Consider the following 17,540-nt stretch of genomic DNA (forward strand, 5'->3'; position numbering starts at 1 on the left):
AGATCATAATTGATTCATAAAATCAAAAGGATTAAATAACCGCGCTTACACAAGCGGACCTTTTCTTCGCCAGGCCTGTGTTCCGCCCGGACGGGATCGAGTGTCGGACAGATTCCGTTGACATTGCTGCGGGGGAGGAGGTGGAGGAGCACCGCTGTGACCGAAGCTTCGACCAGTGAAGGAGCCGCAGTTCGGAGGCAGCCCGCTCCCCGGCTCTGAGACCCGGACCCCCGCGGAGTCATGTACCGACGGCCGCTGCAGTCCGCCGTCAGGAGCCTGGTGCACGGGGCAGCGACCCGGGCCGCCGGCCGCCAGGTAACGCGGTTCCGTTAGCTTAGCGACCTAGCATCAGGTTAACGAGCCTCCAGCCACAAGACGCGAGGAAGAAACAATAAACAGCTTCACTCTGAGCTCGAGTCCCGGACATGTTGTAGAGAACGTGAAGGTGACAGGTCATGGGTTCGATAAGAGGAACTTCCGGTGAAGTTCACCTGCTGTGTTCAGGTGAACTTCACCGTGAATCCTGGTTCTGATGGAAACAACCAGGCTGACCCAGACTGACCCAGACTAAACCAACCTGAACCAGACTGACCCAGACTAAACCAACCTGAACCTGACTCAACCAACCTAACCCAGGCAGACCCAAACTGAACCAGACTAACCCAGACCTAAACGAGACTGAACTAGACTAAACCAACCTGAACCAGACTCAACCAGCTTGAACCAGACTCAACCAACCTCACCTAACCTAGGCTGACCCAACCTGAACCAGACTGACCCAGACCTAAACGAGAGTGACTCAGACTGACCAAGACTCAACCAGGCTGAACCAGACTCAACCAGACTGAACCAACCTGAACCAGGCTGAACCAGACTCAATCAGGCTGACCCAGACTAAACCAACCTGAACCAACCTAAACCAAACCTGAACCAGACTGACTCAGACTGACCAAGACTCAACCAGGCTGTACCAGACTCAAAAACCTCACCTAACCTGAACCAGGCTGAACCAACCTGAACCAGGCTGAACCAACCTGAACCAGACTCAACCAACCTGAACCAGACTCAACCAACCTGAACCAGACTCAACCAACCTGAACCAGACTCAACCAACCTGAACCAGACTCAACCAACCTGAACCAGACTCAAAAACCTCACCTAACCTGAACCAGACTCAACCAGACTGAACCAGACTGAACCAACCTGAACCAGACTGACCAAGACCTAAACCAGACTGAACTAGACTAAACCAACATGAACCAGCCTCAACCAGGCTGTACCAGACTGATCCAAACTCGACCAACCTGAACCAACCTGAACCAACCTGAACCAACCTGAACCAGACTGAACCAGACTGAACCAACCTGAACCTGTTTAAAGACGATCATCTCTTCATCTTCTCTTCTGGGACTTTCAAGTCAGGTTTACTTCTATAGACCCAAATCCTTCCGTCCATCTTCTGAAGTCACTTTACGAGAAGGTCCAGACCTGAAGATTACAGGAAACCATCTTTAGATCCTCCAGCTGCTCCACTGACCATTTACATGTGTTTTTACTATTAATTATCTTGTTAAAAAGTGTAGAAAGTTATGTAACATGTCCGAGACACCAAGTTGATATGGCAGTGGGCGTGGCTTCATGAATCCCTCCTCTTCCTCTGGATCTTCTTCTCTGTGGACTCATGAATTATTTTTTAATAAACAGACACAGACGGTCAGTTTCCTTCGGTCCAGCTGTTCTGTGGGAAGTCCACAGATGAGAGGAGTTTTCACGGGATTGCCAAAATCTGTGTCTGTGAGCGTTTAGTTTAGCAGCGAGTGAAAGTGATTATTTTTAATTTGAGAACAGATGAACTCTTGTTTTGTAATTTCACTGTCAGCAGCTTTTCATCTTCAACCATGTTCCTCTGGTTCTCCTCCTCCAGACCTCAGATCAGAACGCCTGCTTGGCTCGAGCCCTGGGAACCTTCCAGCTGGCCCGAGTCTCCTCAGCCTGTTCACCTCCATGTCGGACTCTGCACATCAGCACACAGGTAACACAACGTGCACACACACACACACACACACACACACACACAGGCATTTACACCGGCTTGTGTTTAGGGATTTTTTACAGTTTGAGGCAATAAACCGTTAATATGATCGATCTGCTACACAAAGTTTGTGTCACTGAATGTGAGCGGCTGTTTGAGTGAGCGAGTGGACGTGTTGAGGACACAAACACGTGAGACGGACGTGAAACCTGAAGAACACAAACATCTCAGGATGAAGAAGAGGAGCCGGACACGTAGAAGACGAAGACGTCCACTTGGAAACACGAGGAGATTCCAGATCTTGGAGGAGGAGGAGGAGGAGGAGGAGTCTGAACATGAATGCATCAGTATTTGATCTTATTGCTGCGTTTTGCACACGGACACTTCAGCTGCTTCGGTTCTTTACCGTTGGTTGAATTTGAGCAGACGACGTGACGGCAGTGACCTTTACCGCAGAGGTCGTGATGAAGGTCACTGAGGCTTTAATGAAGCTGTCAAGACGTCACGCGGCTCAGAATAGGTCAGTTTATTCAAGTGCTCCACAGCTGCACTCAGTCAGGAAAGGCCACACTCCCCAGGTGTGTGTCGTCACACTGTGTGTGTGTGTGTGTGTCTGTGTCTGTGTGTGTGTGTCTGTGTGTGTCTGTGTGTCTGTGTGTGTGTGTCTGTGCCAGAGTTGTTTTCATTCCCGTCCGTCTTCCCCATTTTTCCTCACTTTTTTTATTTCACTCTATTCTTCAAACCCACGATGTCCGTCTCCTCTTTCTCTGCGAAGCCTTCAAACAGAACTGGAGGTCGGAATGAGGCGAAGCCCGGTTGACCAGTGGGGGGGGGGGAACACACCACAGCATCTGAGAGTGTGGTGGTGTCTGGTTCCACCTCTTAGACGACACAACAACGAACAAAGAGAAGACTGTTTGTCGACTTCGTACTCAGAAGTTTAACGACAACACACGTGTGCGCTCACCTGCAGCGGACAAGGTGCCACAGACACACGAGAGAGCGTCGGGGTTCGATTCCCTGTGACTCCCTCCGAGGAGGATGCAGTGATGATGTGTGAAGTCCGTTCGAACCTGAGTTCTGTCTGAAGGGACCAGCCGGTGTCCAGAAGCTTCCGAGGCTAATGAAGGAAAGACGTGATGACAGAGAGATGAGACGGATCAATGTCGACATTTCTGTATCATAAATTTAGAAAGAGAAACTTAATATTGACTTTCGACTCCAAATGTAATCCTGTCATATCTGAACAATGCTAACATCTTACCTCATGAACTGTGAGCACTCAGATTTCTAAGCTCCGAGGTCATGAACATCAGGTTTTCATCTTCATTATGATTCCATCCCCTCATCCTCATGTTTGTTCCCCCCCCCCCCCCCCCCATCCCTCACTCACTGCTTTGTGTTTTCCTGCAGCTCTGTAATGTGAAGGAGACGCCTCAACACACGGAGGAAGAAGTTGGGGCCTTCACAAAGATCATTGAGGCCATCGGCTTCACGGGACCCCTCAAATACAACAAATGGGTGAGTGGCGATGGGGGGGGGGGGCAAAGACACAAAACAACCTCAGGATGATCTCAACATCAACGTGAGGACAGTGTCTCCTGCTCGTTGGGAAGTTAGAGTTATTCAGATTAAATATTCTTTACTGTCCCATAGGGAAATAAGTCTTTGGTCAAAGTGCTACAGCAGCTGCAGAACAGCACAATGTACAACAATAACAACAACAACATAGAACAGAACGAGGACATATCACGCAAGAGTCAGATTAATACTCCAGAATAAAAGTGAATATTGCACCTGAACTAAAAACACTAAAAGGATATAACAAGAAACAGAAACTGGCGTTAAAACTTAAAAACTAGAGTGTGAAATGTGCAGTGGTTATTTACTCTATCTTAAAATAATAAGTAATGTTGTTTTCTCATCTGAGAGCAGTTATTTACAGTCTATGTAAGTTCCTCCACTAGTTAGAGAACTAGTCTTGAACATCTTTCTTTCAAACATCTGGATTTACAGTCAACAAACAAACAGGTAAATAAATAAAAAGTGTTGACACGATCTCATTTTCATGCAGAGAACTCAGAGTTTAATCAGAATCATAAAGGAGAAGTTAATATAGTTCGGGGAAGTCGCTCTGTGTTCTGAACATTCATGTGATGACACTGTTGCAGTGAATGTTTTCCTAGAATGACCTCATTAAAGACTAAACACTTACAGGCAGGGGTTGGTTCTGTGGGAGGTTCTGGCTGAAGACCTGGAGCTGGCGTATGTGCACTGGAATGTGGGCTGTCGTCATCTAGTGAAATGTTGGGCTCCACACCAGGTTGGCAGAGTTTGGCCCGAGCACGTCTCTGACCCCGTGTCCAGTGTGTCTGGTTCTCCACACACTTGCTGGGAGTTGAACTTTGTGTCGTGACACCAGGGAGGATGGAGCTGTGTGTGGAATCAAAGACACAACACATCCTGGAACATGTTTTAATCTCTTTCTATTCTCTGGTGTGAAACGCTTTAGCAGTCCGGACATTCTCAGGAGGAGCTCCATGTGAGAGCACAATACTCAGAGTCTGTTCCTCCAGAGTTCCTCCAGAGTTCCTCCAGAGTTCCTCCAGAGTTCCTCCAGTCTGGATATTGTCCGAATAGGCTCGTGTGATAAATACATCACGATATTATCTGGAGGATTCACCGCGAGCGAGTTGACGATGTTTTACTGGACATGTCGCACTAAGCGTAAGTTTTATGATTTAACCGATTTTCTTTTGTGTCTTTTGTCTTCACAGAAAATCAAGATTGCTGCCTTGCGTATGTACACGTGTTGTGTAGAGAGAATCAACTACGACGACTTCTTTGAACGTGAGTGTGTTCGCGGAGCAGAGCGCTAACTCTCCAACCAGGTGTCGAGCTCCAACAACGCTTATTGAATAGTTCATATTTCTTTCAAAGTAAGACTTAAAGACACCTGATTCATTTCCTGTTGTGAGGATAAGCACCACTTCCTGTCGGCAGAGTACATTTACATCCACTATATGTCAAAACCTTTCAAAATAAGAGCACTATTGTGGTCAGCGGGAGAGAAAGTACATTTTTATTCAGTAATACTGCACAGACACACCGAGAAACGCTAACCCCCCCCCCCCCCCCCCCCCCACACACACACACACACACACACGCGCACACGGTCCAAACACCATTAAGGCTGATGTATTTGTTCTGGTCCAACTGGAGCTGATGAGCGTCCAGGGACCCTGACACGTTTATTTGACACTTTACTTTCTGGAACACTCACACACACTCATTTTAATTTGGTTTCACTTTATTAACAATATGTGGAAAATATTTCTGCAATTCTGCAAACATTATTTTCACTAATAATCTGTGAAGAGAGAGTGAAACAAAACATCGACTCTGATTTATCATCTCGGCTCGTTTCAGGAGTCACAAGAATAACTCATAAACAATCTTTATAAGTTTTCTCTAATGCAGTTGCTATTTCATTTTCTGTTGATCAGTTGTGAGTGAGTGTGTGTGTGTGTTTGTTTTGTGAACATGTGATGTGTTATAAGACGTGTGGACATTTTGTGTTTGTTTCAGAGTGCGCCCTCCCTGACACACTCAACTCCTGGTTCTTGGTAGCACAGCTGCATGTATGGTGAGTTACACACACACACACGCACACTCGCACACTGTGACTGTTTTTCCATAATGTCACTTTTCACATGTCGGAGGGGACGCAGCACATCAGTGAAAAAAGGTCGAGAACCAAACATGAGAAACTTAACATTTGGAAGTTGAAGTTTATATTTTACTGCATCGATAAGGAAACACTGAAGTTACTGGAACTATCAACTCTCCAGTGAATGAGATACTTAAGTCAACGTTAACATGATAACTTCAAGAGAAATGAAATGCTGACATCACACATCTCATAGATTACTTCTGAGCCTTTGTTATAATCCTGTCCTCTGTCCTCTGTCCTCTGTCCTCTGTCTTCTGTCTTCTGTCCTCTGTCCTCTGTCTTCTGTCTTCTGTCCTCTGTCTTCTGTCCTCTGTCCTCTGTCTTCTGTCTTCTGTCTTCTGTCTTCTGTCTTCTGTCCTCTGTCTTCTGTCCTCTGTCCTCTGTCCTCTGTCCTCTGTCTTCTGTCTTCTGTCTTCTGTCCTCTGTCTTCTGTCTTCTGTCTTCTGTCCTCTGTCCTCTGTCCTCTGTCCTCTGTCTTCTGTCCTCTGTCCTCTGTCCTCTGTCTTCTGTCTTCTGTCTTCTGTCCTCTGTCTTCTGTCCTCTGTCCTCTGTCCTCTGTCCTCTGTCTTCTGTCCTCTGTCTTCTGTCTTCTGTCTTCTGTCCTCTGTCCTCTGTCCTCTGTCTTCTGTCCTCTGTCCTCTGTCCTCTGTCAGGATGTGTTTGGTGCGGATGCGTCAAGAGGGCCGAGCAGGAAAGTACATGTGTCGTTACATCGTGCACTCCATGTGGGAGGACGTGGAGCAGAGGAGCAAAATCATGGGGGTAAGTTCTCTGTGTGTTTGAACTCATCTTTTCCAGATTAAACACCGACCTCCTCAGGACCAGTCCACCTCACGGGGACCAAAGTCCGTCTTCATGATTCTTCCCATGTTTCCTCACGTGCTGGTTAATCTCACACTCAGGAACATAGGGACTAAAAGCATTGGTTTAACAAACCAATGTTAATAAACTTCTTACTCTTACGCTAGTACTGGAACTCAGGTCAAGCGTCCAATAGGAGAGGGACCTGGGAGCCTGGTGCATTCTGGGTGTAGTAGTATCTCTTCATTTTGTAGTATTTCTACCTTTGGGGAAACTGAAAGTCTCATTTCTCCAGTTTTCTCTCGTTGTCGTGAATGAAACGAGCGTCTAAACCTTTTCTGTGCAAACAACTGAAGTCATTCTGTTAAATAAATATTCATGTTTTGAGCCACATTTCCTCTTCGGCTGATGCAACAGTGCTTTCAGTTTTACTCCTGCCTTCGCATGCTGCTGCATAGATGCAGGTTTTGTTTATTTAAAGTTTTACATCAGCATAATTGCGGCGGCAGTTCTCCGGCGCAGAGCGGGCCAGCTCCCCGGAGAGTCGGCCTGGCTGCGGTCGCTCTGTCCACAGAGTCGTTCCTCTATTCTCTGTCAGTGGAGCAGCTCCAGGAAGTGTCGCTCATGGACATCGCAGCCTTCAATCTGTGTCCACATGCCACTTCCACAGAGAGAGCTTCTCGTACTCGGATTAGACTGGAATCAAATCTAATGAGCTGCTACAGACAAAAACATGCTTTCTCTTTCACGTCTTAAAAACCTAAAGAGTAAAACTCCTAAAGAGTTCTCTGCTGCAGATACAGAGAGAAGCACACAGACCTGGCACCTGGTGTTTAAAGGTCTAACTGGTTTCATCTGTGTGGCTGAAAGTCCTCAAACAGGAAGTCCTCCTGTGTTGGTGTCAGTCGCTGGTGAAAAGCATCTCGTGGATGTTCTTTGTGACGAGGCAGCGTTTCAGTTTGAGGCCTTGAGTCGAGTTTGAGCTCATTGAGCCTCGTGTGACAGAAAGAGGTCGGAGATGAGGAATGGCAGCTCGGTGTGTGAGCGCACGCATCGGGCAGTGTACAGGGGGGAAGCGGACGTACGTGTGTGTGTTGTGTGTTTTCACAGCTGCACATGTGAAGTTGTGTCAGCATGCGTTCGTACACTCGCCTTTGACCAGAACACACGCGGCTCAGAGCTCAAATCTGAACTTTCAATCTAACGTCTTTATTAAACGTGACGTCTCTGAGCCGGCTGGGACGGACACGTCGCGCCCCCTGGTGTCTGGCTCCAGTATAGGTCATAAACCCCGCCTCCTCCTTGTTAGCAGATGGGACACGGACTAAACAAATCAAAGCAGATGTTAAATTAAGATGTTTCAGTCATTTCAGGTTGTTTTTATCTCACTGAAGTTTCTCTCATCAACTGTTTCTTAGTTAAATTTCAAATTGTATTTTTTAAGCGTCAAACGAATTGAGTCGTAATATCACTGAGATCTCCACAGAGGAGCTTCTCTGGAGTTTGTCTCCTTCTGGATGTCAAGTCTCAAACAATCAGATTCTTTATTCTCTTTGAGTTCGACACAGAAGTGACCGACGAGAACGTCCCAGTGGACAGAACATGTCCTCGTCCACTGAAGACACAGTTTCCTTCAGGTCTTCACATTAAACTCAGTTTCTGACACAAAGTCCTGGTTCTGAAGATCACGTGGAGCCGATGAGTCAGAACAAGGATTGTGTTTGAAACTGAACCAGATGCTGAACTTTCCTCATTTCAACACAGACTGAACTTCTGATTTTAGAACTTGAACCTGACGTCTTTAAGTTTAGGTTCAAATACTCAAACTAAAGAAACGAGGGTGACGAACAAATGAGAAGGAGAGTTTTATTCATCACTGTTTGTTTGACAGTTTCCTGAAATATGAGCTGAGCTTCTTATTCTCTCTCTGTGTAGATTGATGCCATGCATAGAAAGGAAGCCATGAAGGCCATGACCGAGACTTTCTATGCTGCGATATTTGGATACGACGAGGTGAGACTACACACACACACACACACACACACACACACACACACACACACACACACACACACACACACACACACACTGTCAAGCTTTTTGTGGCAGTTTGTGTCTGAAAGGTTTCTACATGCTTATTATTTAGTCAGTTGTGTTCAAATTAACTTTAAGGTCTCTAGAGGTTTGATCCCCGGCTCCTTCACTTTGTCCCTGGAGTCACACCGAGCCCCACAGAGTGAGTTCAACGTATAGAAGAGCTGAATGAACTTAGGAATAACGATAAATTAAAACAATTAAAATCAAAGACAGCCAGGGATACAAGTCAAAATCAGAGGTAAGATATTAAAATCACTGAAAAGTAACAAAGAACCTGAGACTCTGTCTCAGTACGCAGAGACAGACGGAGACGCTGTCCCCTCGTTCCACACTCGTCCTTATTTACATGTTTTCCTGCTGCTGCTGTTGTGAGTCGGTGCAAAGCTCAGATTTAATCATGGCTCATAAACGCCCCCCCCCCCCCCCCGATCACATCACATCACTGTTTTACGACCATGACGTCGTCTGACAAAATCAACAAAGTCCAGTTAATGACAACAGCTGTGGCCTGTGATTGGTCGCTCTGACGAGTGAGGGGGGGGGCGTCCTGGCTCCCAGCCGCATCGATCATCACTGAGCAGGAGCTGGTGGAGTTGGAAAGCGGAGAGAAAAATATGCATTAATAAATGTTAGCGGCCGTAATGTGCACACAGTCAGTCGACAGGTAGAAGACGTCATATGGTAATAAAACCGTTTCTATTTCCACATGTAAATGAGCTGCATGTCTGCTTTATGGAAAACGTCTCACGAGCCCAAACTGTAGGAGTCGTGTTTGTCTCCAGGAGCTCGAAGGGTTTCTGTCCAGATGAAGCCAAAACACAAAAGTCCCGACTTCAAGGCCTCGTGTTCTACTGAGACTCGGGTTGAGCAGTGTAGTCGTTAGAATCAGGGTCTGGTTGAGGTCAAGAGGTCGAGAAACAAACTCAGATAGCAACAAACAATTAATCACGAGTAACAAAACAACACAATCGTAAGAATTTAAAATCCCCACGAGGAACACACGACTAGTCTGCTGGAGGGTTGATGAGTTATAAGATCTCCATCGTCAAAGACCGATAAACTCTGTTCTGATTGGTCGACCACTTCCAGGAAATGCTGCGCTGTCACTTAACGTGTGTTTGTTTGTGTGTTTGTGTGTCTTAGGGAATCCTGTCTGATGACAGCGTGCTGGCTGCTGCTCTGTGGAGGAACCTGTTCAATCGGGACTGTGAAGACCCCAAACAGCTGGAGCTCATGGTGGAGTACGTCCGCAAACAGGTGAGTTCACCTCAGAGCTGTGACCTGTGTTCTGTGTGGTGACCAGCAGGGGGCGACTCCTCTGGTGGTTTCTATAGAAAGTGACTCTTCTCACTTTATAACGTCATGAAGGAGTTTCAGTCTCTAGTTTCAAGTCTTCTTCAAACAGCTGATGTTCATTTTGAGTCAAACAGACCATAAAGCACTGGATGTGTTGGGGGGGGGGGGGGGTACCACAGTTTGATTGGTAGCTAGCACGGTCCAATGGGTACAAGTGCTAAGCTAACAGCTAACGTGTTGAACTGCAACACGCAGAGACGTGACAGTGATGCATCATGGGTCTCCTAAACAGGTTTTCTTCTTCTGTGTTTAATCGCGTGTCGACTCCTCAGGTGTGTGGGAGGCCGACAGTCTGAACTGTGTACCTGTGTGTTCATGCTGTGACAGCGCCCCCCTCAGGCGGCCTCAGTGCACTGCCCCTGTTGTGACCGTGCTGCTGCTGTTTTCAGATGCAGTCCATCGACGCTCTGGACGGGGAGGACCTGCTCCTGACTGGAGAGGTGAAGTGGCGCCCTCTGGTGGAGGAGAACGCACAGAGCATCCTGAAGGTGATGACACCCACGTACAACGACGCTGGACTGTGAGACGAGGAGAGGGACTTCCTGTTTCCTCCGCCGACGTCCTCTTCTCCCGCCGGTTTTCACCTGTTTTCATCTCCATCTCTGTCTGTCCCCCGTCCCTGTCCCCCGTCCCTGTCCCCTGTCCCCCGCTCCTCTGAGGTCCTATACGCTGGGATTTTAAATTTACATGACATCTGTTTCTGTAGCTTTCTCTTCAATCCTTTATTTTTCGCTTTCCTCCTTGAATTCACAAACCTGTTTCTCCTCCTCTTCCTCCTGTTCTTCCTCCTCTCCTGAATGATCTGTCCAATCAGAGGTTAGTTTCAGGAGGAGCAGTAAAAACAGGGCGGAGCTGGAAACGTGTCCTCGTCCTGTCGGTTCTGAGAGCGTCTCTGCAAACAGACGCACTGTATTTATATTTTCTCATTTTTTCCATGAGCGCCAGCCGTGCTGTATTTATGAAGTATTTTCTTTACCTCCGTGTTCACACCTTCCTCCTGCAGAGGCGTCGCCTTCTGTCTCTGCCCCCCCACTGAGGGGGGGTCGGGTGAGGACAGATGGTGAAACGTCTCCGTGTCTCTGTCCCTCTGACTCGACGCTCTCGCAGCTGAACAGGAAGCTGAGCCTCAAACACTCGTACGTCGCTGTAACAGAAACGAGGTTCTTTTGTTTTTTTGGTTTGTTTTTAAAAAGTGGAAAAAATAAAACGTTCTGGATGAAACTGTGGACTTGTGTTTTGTTTTTAAATGATAAAAGTTTGTGATTTATTCAAAGTGTTGAGTCACAGCGACTTCCTCCTCCTCAGGATGTTGTCATCCGTTGCCCCTACAAAATAAACCTCAAGAAATCTAGTGTCACCAACAGAATAAAATTCAGCTGCTTTTGACAGTTTGATGAAATAACAAACTGAACGTCAGCTCCAGTGTCAGGCTCTAATTCAGGGTTTCAGTCCCGGGGACTTTAATTTTTCATTTACAGGACAGGAAGTCACACTGAATCCAAACTGGAGTAAAACTCACAAATATGGGAGAAGTCCCCACGTGTGGCAGCAGGGGGCGCTGTTTATCTCCAGTGAATGAAATAGAGCTGTGACATAAACCTACTCTGACATCCTGCATGTGGCCTGTAGATGGCGCCACACTCCACTGTTTAATGCAGGAAACTCAGCTGATCATCTGCAGCTTCTGGAAGAAATAATTTAAATCATGACCTAGACTTGTTATGTTCTTAAACATGTTTTAAACATGTTTTAAACACGTGTTGAACATCGGATCAGAGAACATTCTCTGAGGAGGTTTTATCCACCACAGAAGTTTTTATTACGCTAAATATAAATTGATCAAAACATTGAGCAACAGAAAAACAAGTTTAAGATAAGATTATCGTAGCAAAATCAAAAGATAAACATCAGTAAAGTGATAAGTAAATGTGCAATAAAAAAATAGAAATAATAAACAGTTTAAACTGAATTGCACAAAGTGGGATTTGTTCAGTGAAACGGATCCAACATTATTTTAACAGGCAGAATTTCCAAATTGTATTTCTTCAAACATGCAGATACATTTTTCATCTGTTCTTTTTCTTACATCTTTCACAAAATGTCCCAAAGTTATTTTTATTAATTCAAATGTTTTCTTTTCCAGTAAATGGTGACGTGTTGTAGAAACAGACTCACTGTCATTTAACAGTCACACAAAGTCTCAGTCAAACAAAGATGAACAAAGTGTGAAGTTCTATTCAAACTGTTGTGTTGTTTTTTTTCTGATGTGTCTCTGTCACGTGTGAGTTCAAACAAAATCACTCTCATTTCTGCTCTGTGCTCTGAAAACAATTTATCCGTTTGTCACGAAACCATTTCCTACAAAATGTGTGTGTCTGTGTGTGCAAGTGTGTCTGTGTGCGAGTGTGTCTGTGTGTGTGTGTGTGTGAGTGTGTCTGCAGGTTCTTCCTGCCTCAGTACAGAATCAGGTTTAATCCCATCAGAATAACAAATGATCCGGCAAATGGGTGTGAGAACAGACAACATGCAGGAACAAGCTGAGGTTTTGGATAAGCACACACACACACACACACACACACACACACAAACACAGTGAGGTCCATCCTCTGTTGACCATGATAAAGATTTTCATGAAACCACAGCAGCTCAGTTGAAATCTCAGTCTGCAGTAGAAGTGTCTCAGGAGGAGAAGAACCTGGTTCTTCAGGACCAGAGCAGCTTCTCTGTCCGACCTCAGTCTCACACATCAGTGAATGTGTGTCCATGCCCCCCCCCCCCCCCCCCCCACAGGGCTTCACCTGCCACCTCCATCACCCACAGCTTGTTGACGTGAGACTGAACTCGCTCACTCGTCCTCCTGCAGCTTCCTCGTCCGTTTGTTTTCAAAGTTGAATTTGATTTATTCGATGTAAAACTGAACCAATAACATGAACTGTGAGTTTCCTGTCTCAGTGAAATGAGCAGAAACAACTAGAAGAAGTGAACGTGGTTATTTGATATTATTATTATTTGATATATTTGACATCACATTCTGCTGCCGGCACATTTTCTTCAGTTTTCGATGCATCTCACGTTTTCTCTCATATCTTGAAGCAGCGACTGGTTTTCTGTGTCACTGCAGCTTTTATTCAGAAATGGTTTATTTTAATTTCAACCTTTACTTTCGTCCCTTTCTTTTGTCCCAGAGGACAAAGTGTCCTGTGACAGTGTCTCACATTGTGACTCGCCTCAGTGTGAGTGACGGAGCTGTGGGTGGAGAGACTGTGAAAGTCTGTCTGAGCTCGAGCAGAAGAAACACGTGATCTGTGAAACTCGTTGATTCAGACTTCAGACACTTCAGAGCTCGTGAACGGTGGAAATAAAAAATGATGCATTTATGTTTTCAGAGTTCAAACGACATCTCTATGATATTTAAATGATAACAGCAAAGAAAAGGATCAAATGTGACAGACACATACAAATCATTTTCATTTCTATTTGACAAATTAATATTAAGAGCCTCTGGACCTCTTATATGTTATCAGGACAAAATAAAAGAATAACGACATGTGCACAAACAAGTGAACATGTCAACACACTGAGAACTACAGAGACCTGGAGGACACACACTTTGAGCAGCTCAGGCTCAAAGTTTCTTCAACAGTTTATGAAAACTACAAGTTTATGAAAGTTACACGTCTTCGTGTGAAGGATCCTGTTCTGAAGTCGTGAAGCAAGATGTGAATTAACACTGTGGCTGTTAATAACAGATCCAAGTGTCTGTGTGTGTGTGTGTCTGTCTGTGTGTGTGTGTGTGTGTGTGTGTGTGTGTGTGTGTCTGTGTGTGTGTGTGTGTCCTCCCCCTGCTGCAACCCTGCGAGTTAATAACTTTCCATACGAGTTTTCCCTCATTATAATAATCTCCCTGAATAATGTGATATTAATAACGTAGATTACTTCCCACTGAAAAGCTCCTCTGGTCCAAAACAGGAAGTGAGATCTGTGGCGTCTCGTGATGATCATCACCTGATGTGTCACAGATCCTGTTTCTCATAGAAAGCATCAGACTGAGGCTCCTCCCAGTTTCACCACAGACATTTTTAAAACTGTTTCCTGTTTCAGACGACAAATAAAAAGAGAATTGTTTATTTTCTGAACTGCAGCCGCTCGTGTTCAGTGTGTCACTGCACGAGGAGATGGTGGTTGTGTAACACACTCATTCACTTGTGGTGTGTGTGTGTGTGTGTGGGGGTGTGGGTGTTGTTGTTGAAGTGCAGGTATGTGGGATCTGTGCACACCCTAACACAGTGACACACACACACACACACACACACACACACACACACACACACACACACACACACACACACACACACACAGTCAACCTGCAGCTGCTCGTTCTGAAATGTGCTGATGCAGCGACTTCAGGTTTGAGTTGAATCCAAAGTGACGTGAGCGTCAGGAAGAGACGAGTTGAGCTGGAAACACTCGACAACCTGTTGTTGGGAAGATTCAGATGGTGATGATGAACGAGTGAGAGAGAGATGAAGGTGAAGAAGAAGAAGAGAGAAGGTCTTTGTGATGACAGCACACGGATCCTGGCTCTGGATTCTGATCGGCAGTTGGCATTTCAAGTATTTGCTCGGTTTCCAGGAAGTGGGTGTGTCGCCGGCTGTGTTTTAAAATAATAAACTAAACTTCTTACACAACTCAGTCAACAAGTCACTGTGGTAGGATTGACGTGACAAGTTGTGAGTCCTTGTTTTCGAACCCGGTGCACACACGACAATCTGAGTTGTTACTGGGAACTGGTTTGAAGCTAAATAAAGAAGAACAACGTGTTTTATCTAATAAGGAACTAGAAGAACGATCAGTGAGCACGGACCTGCACCACGTCCCTCCAGGTCCAGCCTGGGTCTCCTTCGTCCTGCCACAGAGTCACGATGAACCAGATCCTCTAACTTGTGGTTTTTCTCCATTGTTGTATTGTCTGTCTGTGCAGAGCTATCATCCGTAAAGTTTTTACCATCCACGCACACGTCAGTCCTCTAGGTTTCAGCTGACGTTGTGTTCGGACCCACAAGTGGCATCAACACGGTTCTTTCTCTCACGTCAGAACTTGTCTTTCACCCTGTGCCTATGCACCCCCGCTACCGCCACCGAATATCTGCTGAGAGTGAACAAAGATCCTGGTGCATCAGAACTGGTTCAGTATTTTCTGCGAAATCCGGGAACTGACGAATAAATGCAGATGAAAAACATAACGTCCGCGGTGAAGGTGATAAAAACCAAACTGATCTGAAACGTGAACAAACATCAGTGAGATAAGTCAGAGAAGAAAACCCAGGGAACAAAGATTCGTGACGGATGCGTCACATCTTGATCTAAACACGTAACTTTCATCTCAGTGGAAACACGAGGCGTCGATCTGGATCCAAACCAACAAGTCGACTGGCACAAAGACTTTATGGGGCAAATAAATCCTCCTTATCTTCCAAGCAACCAGTCGCTCATCAGGTAGCTCCACATTCTGGTTGTGGCTGAATCCTCTGACTCGTTTCCCCCACATGCTGCTGGGCTCTCTGGCTCTGGAGCTGCTTCTCTTCTCCTGGTTCCATTTAGACCAGAGTCACAAAGTGTTTTAAAGGGTCGAGATACCCCCCCCCCCCCCCCCCCTTCCCCCCTTCCAAACATGAAAGACAACCTGTGGTACCTTCACTTGTCATAGAAACTCAAAAAGTTGAGTTTGTCTAGTCTGGGCTACAGTAAAAAACATGGCTGCCTCCGAAGAGAGGACCCGCTCCTGATGTTAATATAGAGTATTTAAATATAAAGTGTTTAAATATAAACTATTTAAATATAAAGTATTTACATATAAATGCCAAATTCTAGAGTAAAGAAAACAACAATTCATACAAATTATATGAAAAACGGAAGTGAAAATTACACTATTAATATTTATATTGATTATGTGCCAATAAAACCCTAAATTGTGTTGGATCAGAGGGACGAGTTTATCTGGAGCAACATCCAGAATGAATCTGAACTTCTCAGCGTTGAGTTGCTCCAAACTGTGAAAGAAGTTGATTTCAGGAAGTTTGAAATGGATCTCATCTGAAAATAGTTGGTTTTTAATATTGAATCTTTTGAATGTTCTCATCCCGCTGGCCACTGGGAGCGATGGCACCTGGGTCTGCTCCTCTAACCACACACCAGCAGTGTTTCAGCTCCTCTGCAGCTCAGAACCAGTCCTCCCACTTCTCTTGCTGCCTTCATTCACTCACTTGCTTCCTCTCCTCCTGCGTCGCAGTGTTTTCTCCCTCAGGAGTTTCTCTCTCTCTCTCCCTCACTTCCTCCATCTTGTTGGTCGAGCGGCCCCATCGTGACCCACTGGTTTCCACATCACAGTTATGTATGCAGATACTGTAAACCTGTGTGTTTCCACAGGGCTGAGCATGACTCATCACGGTGACGAGTGACTCAGCTCAAACACATGATCATATAAGTATTCACCTGCGAACAGGAACACGTGACTAACAGGGGACCTCCCCTCCATTCTCCTCAACCCATCAACTGGGTCCGTCCCAGTTCTGTCAAACTAACTGGGACCTTTGATTCTACTTCATCCTAAAAACTCTGTCTTTCATATGAACTGAGCTCCTGTGATTAGAGATGGAGAGAATATCAGAAAACCACGTGACAGCAGCAGCTTCATGTTGGTTCCATGTTTCATCTGATCTGTTTCACCAGCATCAGCACCTTCAGGCGCAGTACTACAGTACTACAGTACTACAGTACTCCACAGTACTACAGTACTCCACAGTACTACAGTACTACAGTGCTACAGTACTACAGTACTCCACAGTACTCCAGTACTCCAGTACTCCAGTACTACAGTACTCCACAGTACTACAGTGCTACAGTACTACAGTACTACACAGTACTACAGTACTACAGTACTACAGTGCTACAGTACTACAGTACTCCACAGTACTACAGTGCTACAGTACTACAGTACTACAGAGCTACAGTGCTACAGTACTACAGTACTCCACAGTACTACAGTACTCCAGTACTACAGTACTACAGTACTCCACAGTACTACAGTACTACAGTACTACAGTACTTCACACTAGTTCAAATGCACCAAATGAACGTCCTCTTGGTTCAAACATTATATCATCGGAGGTGAAGACTGCAGCTTCTTCTTCTTCTTCTTCTTCTTCTTCTTCTTCTTCTTCCTCTTCTTCTTCTTCTTCTTCTTCTTCTTCTTCTTCTTCTTCTTCTTTCATTTATTAATGCTGTCTCTACTTGACCTGTGATTGGTCCAAAAGGCCAACAAAGTGTTTTCACTCTGCAAACCAACAGAACCTGGTTCAGTTGGATCCAGACCCAGAACAACTCTTCTGCTGTGAGGAACCGTTCACACCTGATGTTCAGTGTGAACTGAAGAGTCTGAAGCTCTGAACCGAACCAGGTGTGAACGAGTCCTTGTGACCCGTGATCTTCAGCTCCGTGTCATTCAGACAGAAAACTTGTGTT

The 17,540-nt window shown here is 45.6% G+C and overlaps 1 protein-coding gene across 1 annotated transcript; it reads left to right on the forward strand.

The window, feature by feature from the left end:
• Positions 1–225: 225 nt before the first annotated feature.
• LOC128462336 (ubiquinol-cytochrome-c reductase complex assembly factor 1) lies at positions 226–11,240 on the forward strand. Its single transcript, XM_053447698.1, has 9 exons — positions 226–315; positions 1,925–2,032; positions 3,446–3,553; positions 4,810–4,882; positions 5,621–5,678; positions 6,419–6,527; positions 8,502–8,579; positions 9,807–9,920; positions 10,409–11,240. Exons 1-9 carry the CDS (start codon positions 241–243, stop codon positions 10,541–10,543), a joined length of 858 nt encoding a protein of 285 aa, XP_053303673.1. The 5' UTR covers positions 226–240; the 3' UTR covers positions 10,544–11,240.
• Positions 11,241–17,540: the final 6,300 nt, after the last annotated feature.

Source organism: Pleuronectes platessa, chromosome 2, assembly GCF_947347685.1.
Source record: "Pleuronectes platessa chromosome 2, fPlePla1.1, whole genome shotgun sequence".
In the NCBI taxonomy this organism is placed as follows: domain Eukaryota; kingdom Metazoa; phylum Chordata; class Actinopteri; order Pleuronectiformes; family Pleuronectidae; genus Pleuronectes; species Pleuronectes platessa.

What these genes read in the sequence shown, in the direction of transcription:
- LOC128462336 (XM_053447698.1), top strand. Translation starts at nt 241, where the DNA reads ATGTACCGACGGCCGCTGCAGTCCGCCGTCAGGAGCCTGGTGCACGGG. An exon ending in CCCGGGCCGCCGGCCGCCAG is followed by an intron (nt 316 to 1,924) that starts GTAACGCGGTTC and finishes CTCCTCCTCCAG; the next exon opens with ACCTCAGATCAGAACGCCTG. An exon ending in TGGAGTACGTCCGCAAACAG is followed by an intron (nt 9,921 to 10,408) that starts GTGAGTTCACCT and finishes TGCTGTTTTCAG; the next exon opens with ATGCAGTCCATCGACGCTCT.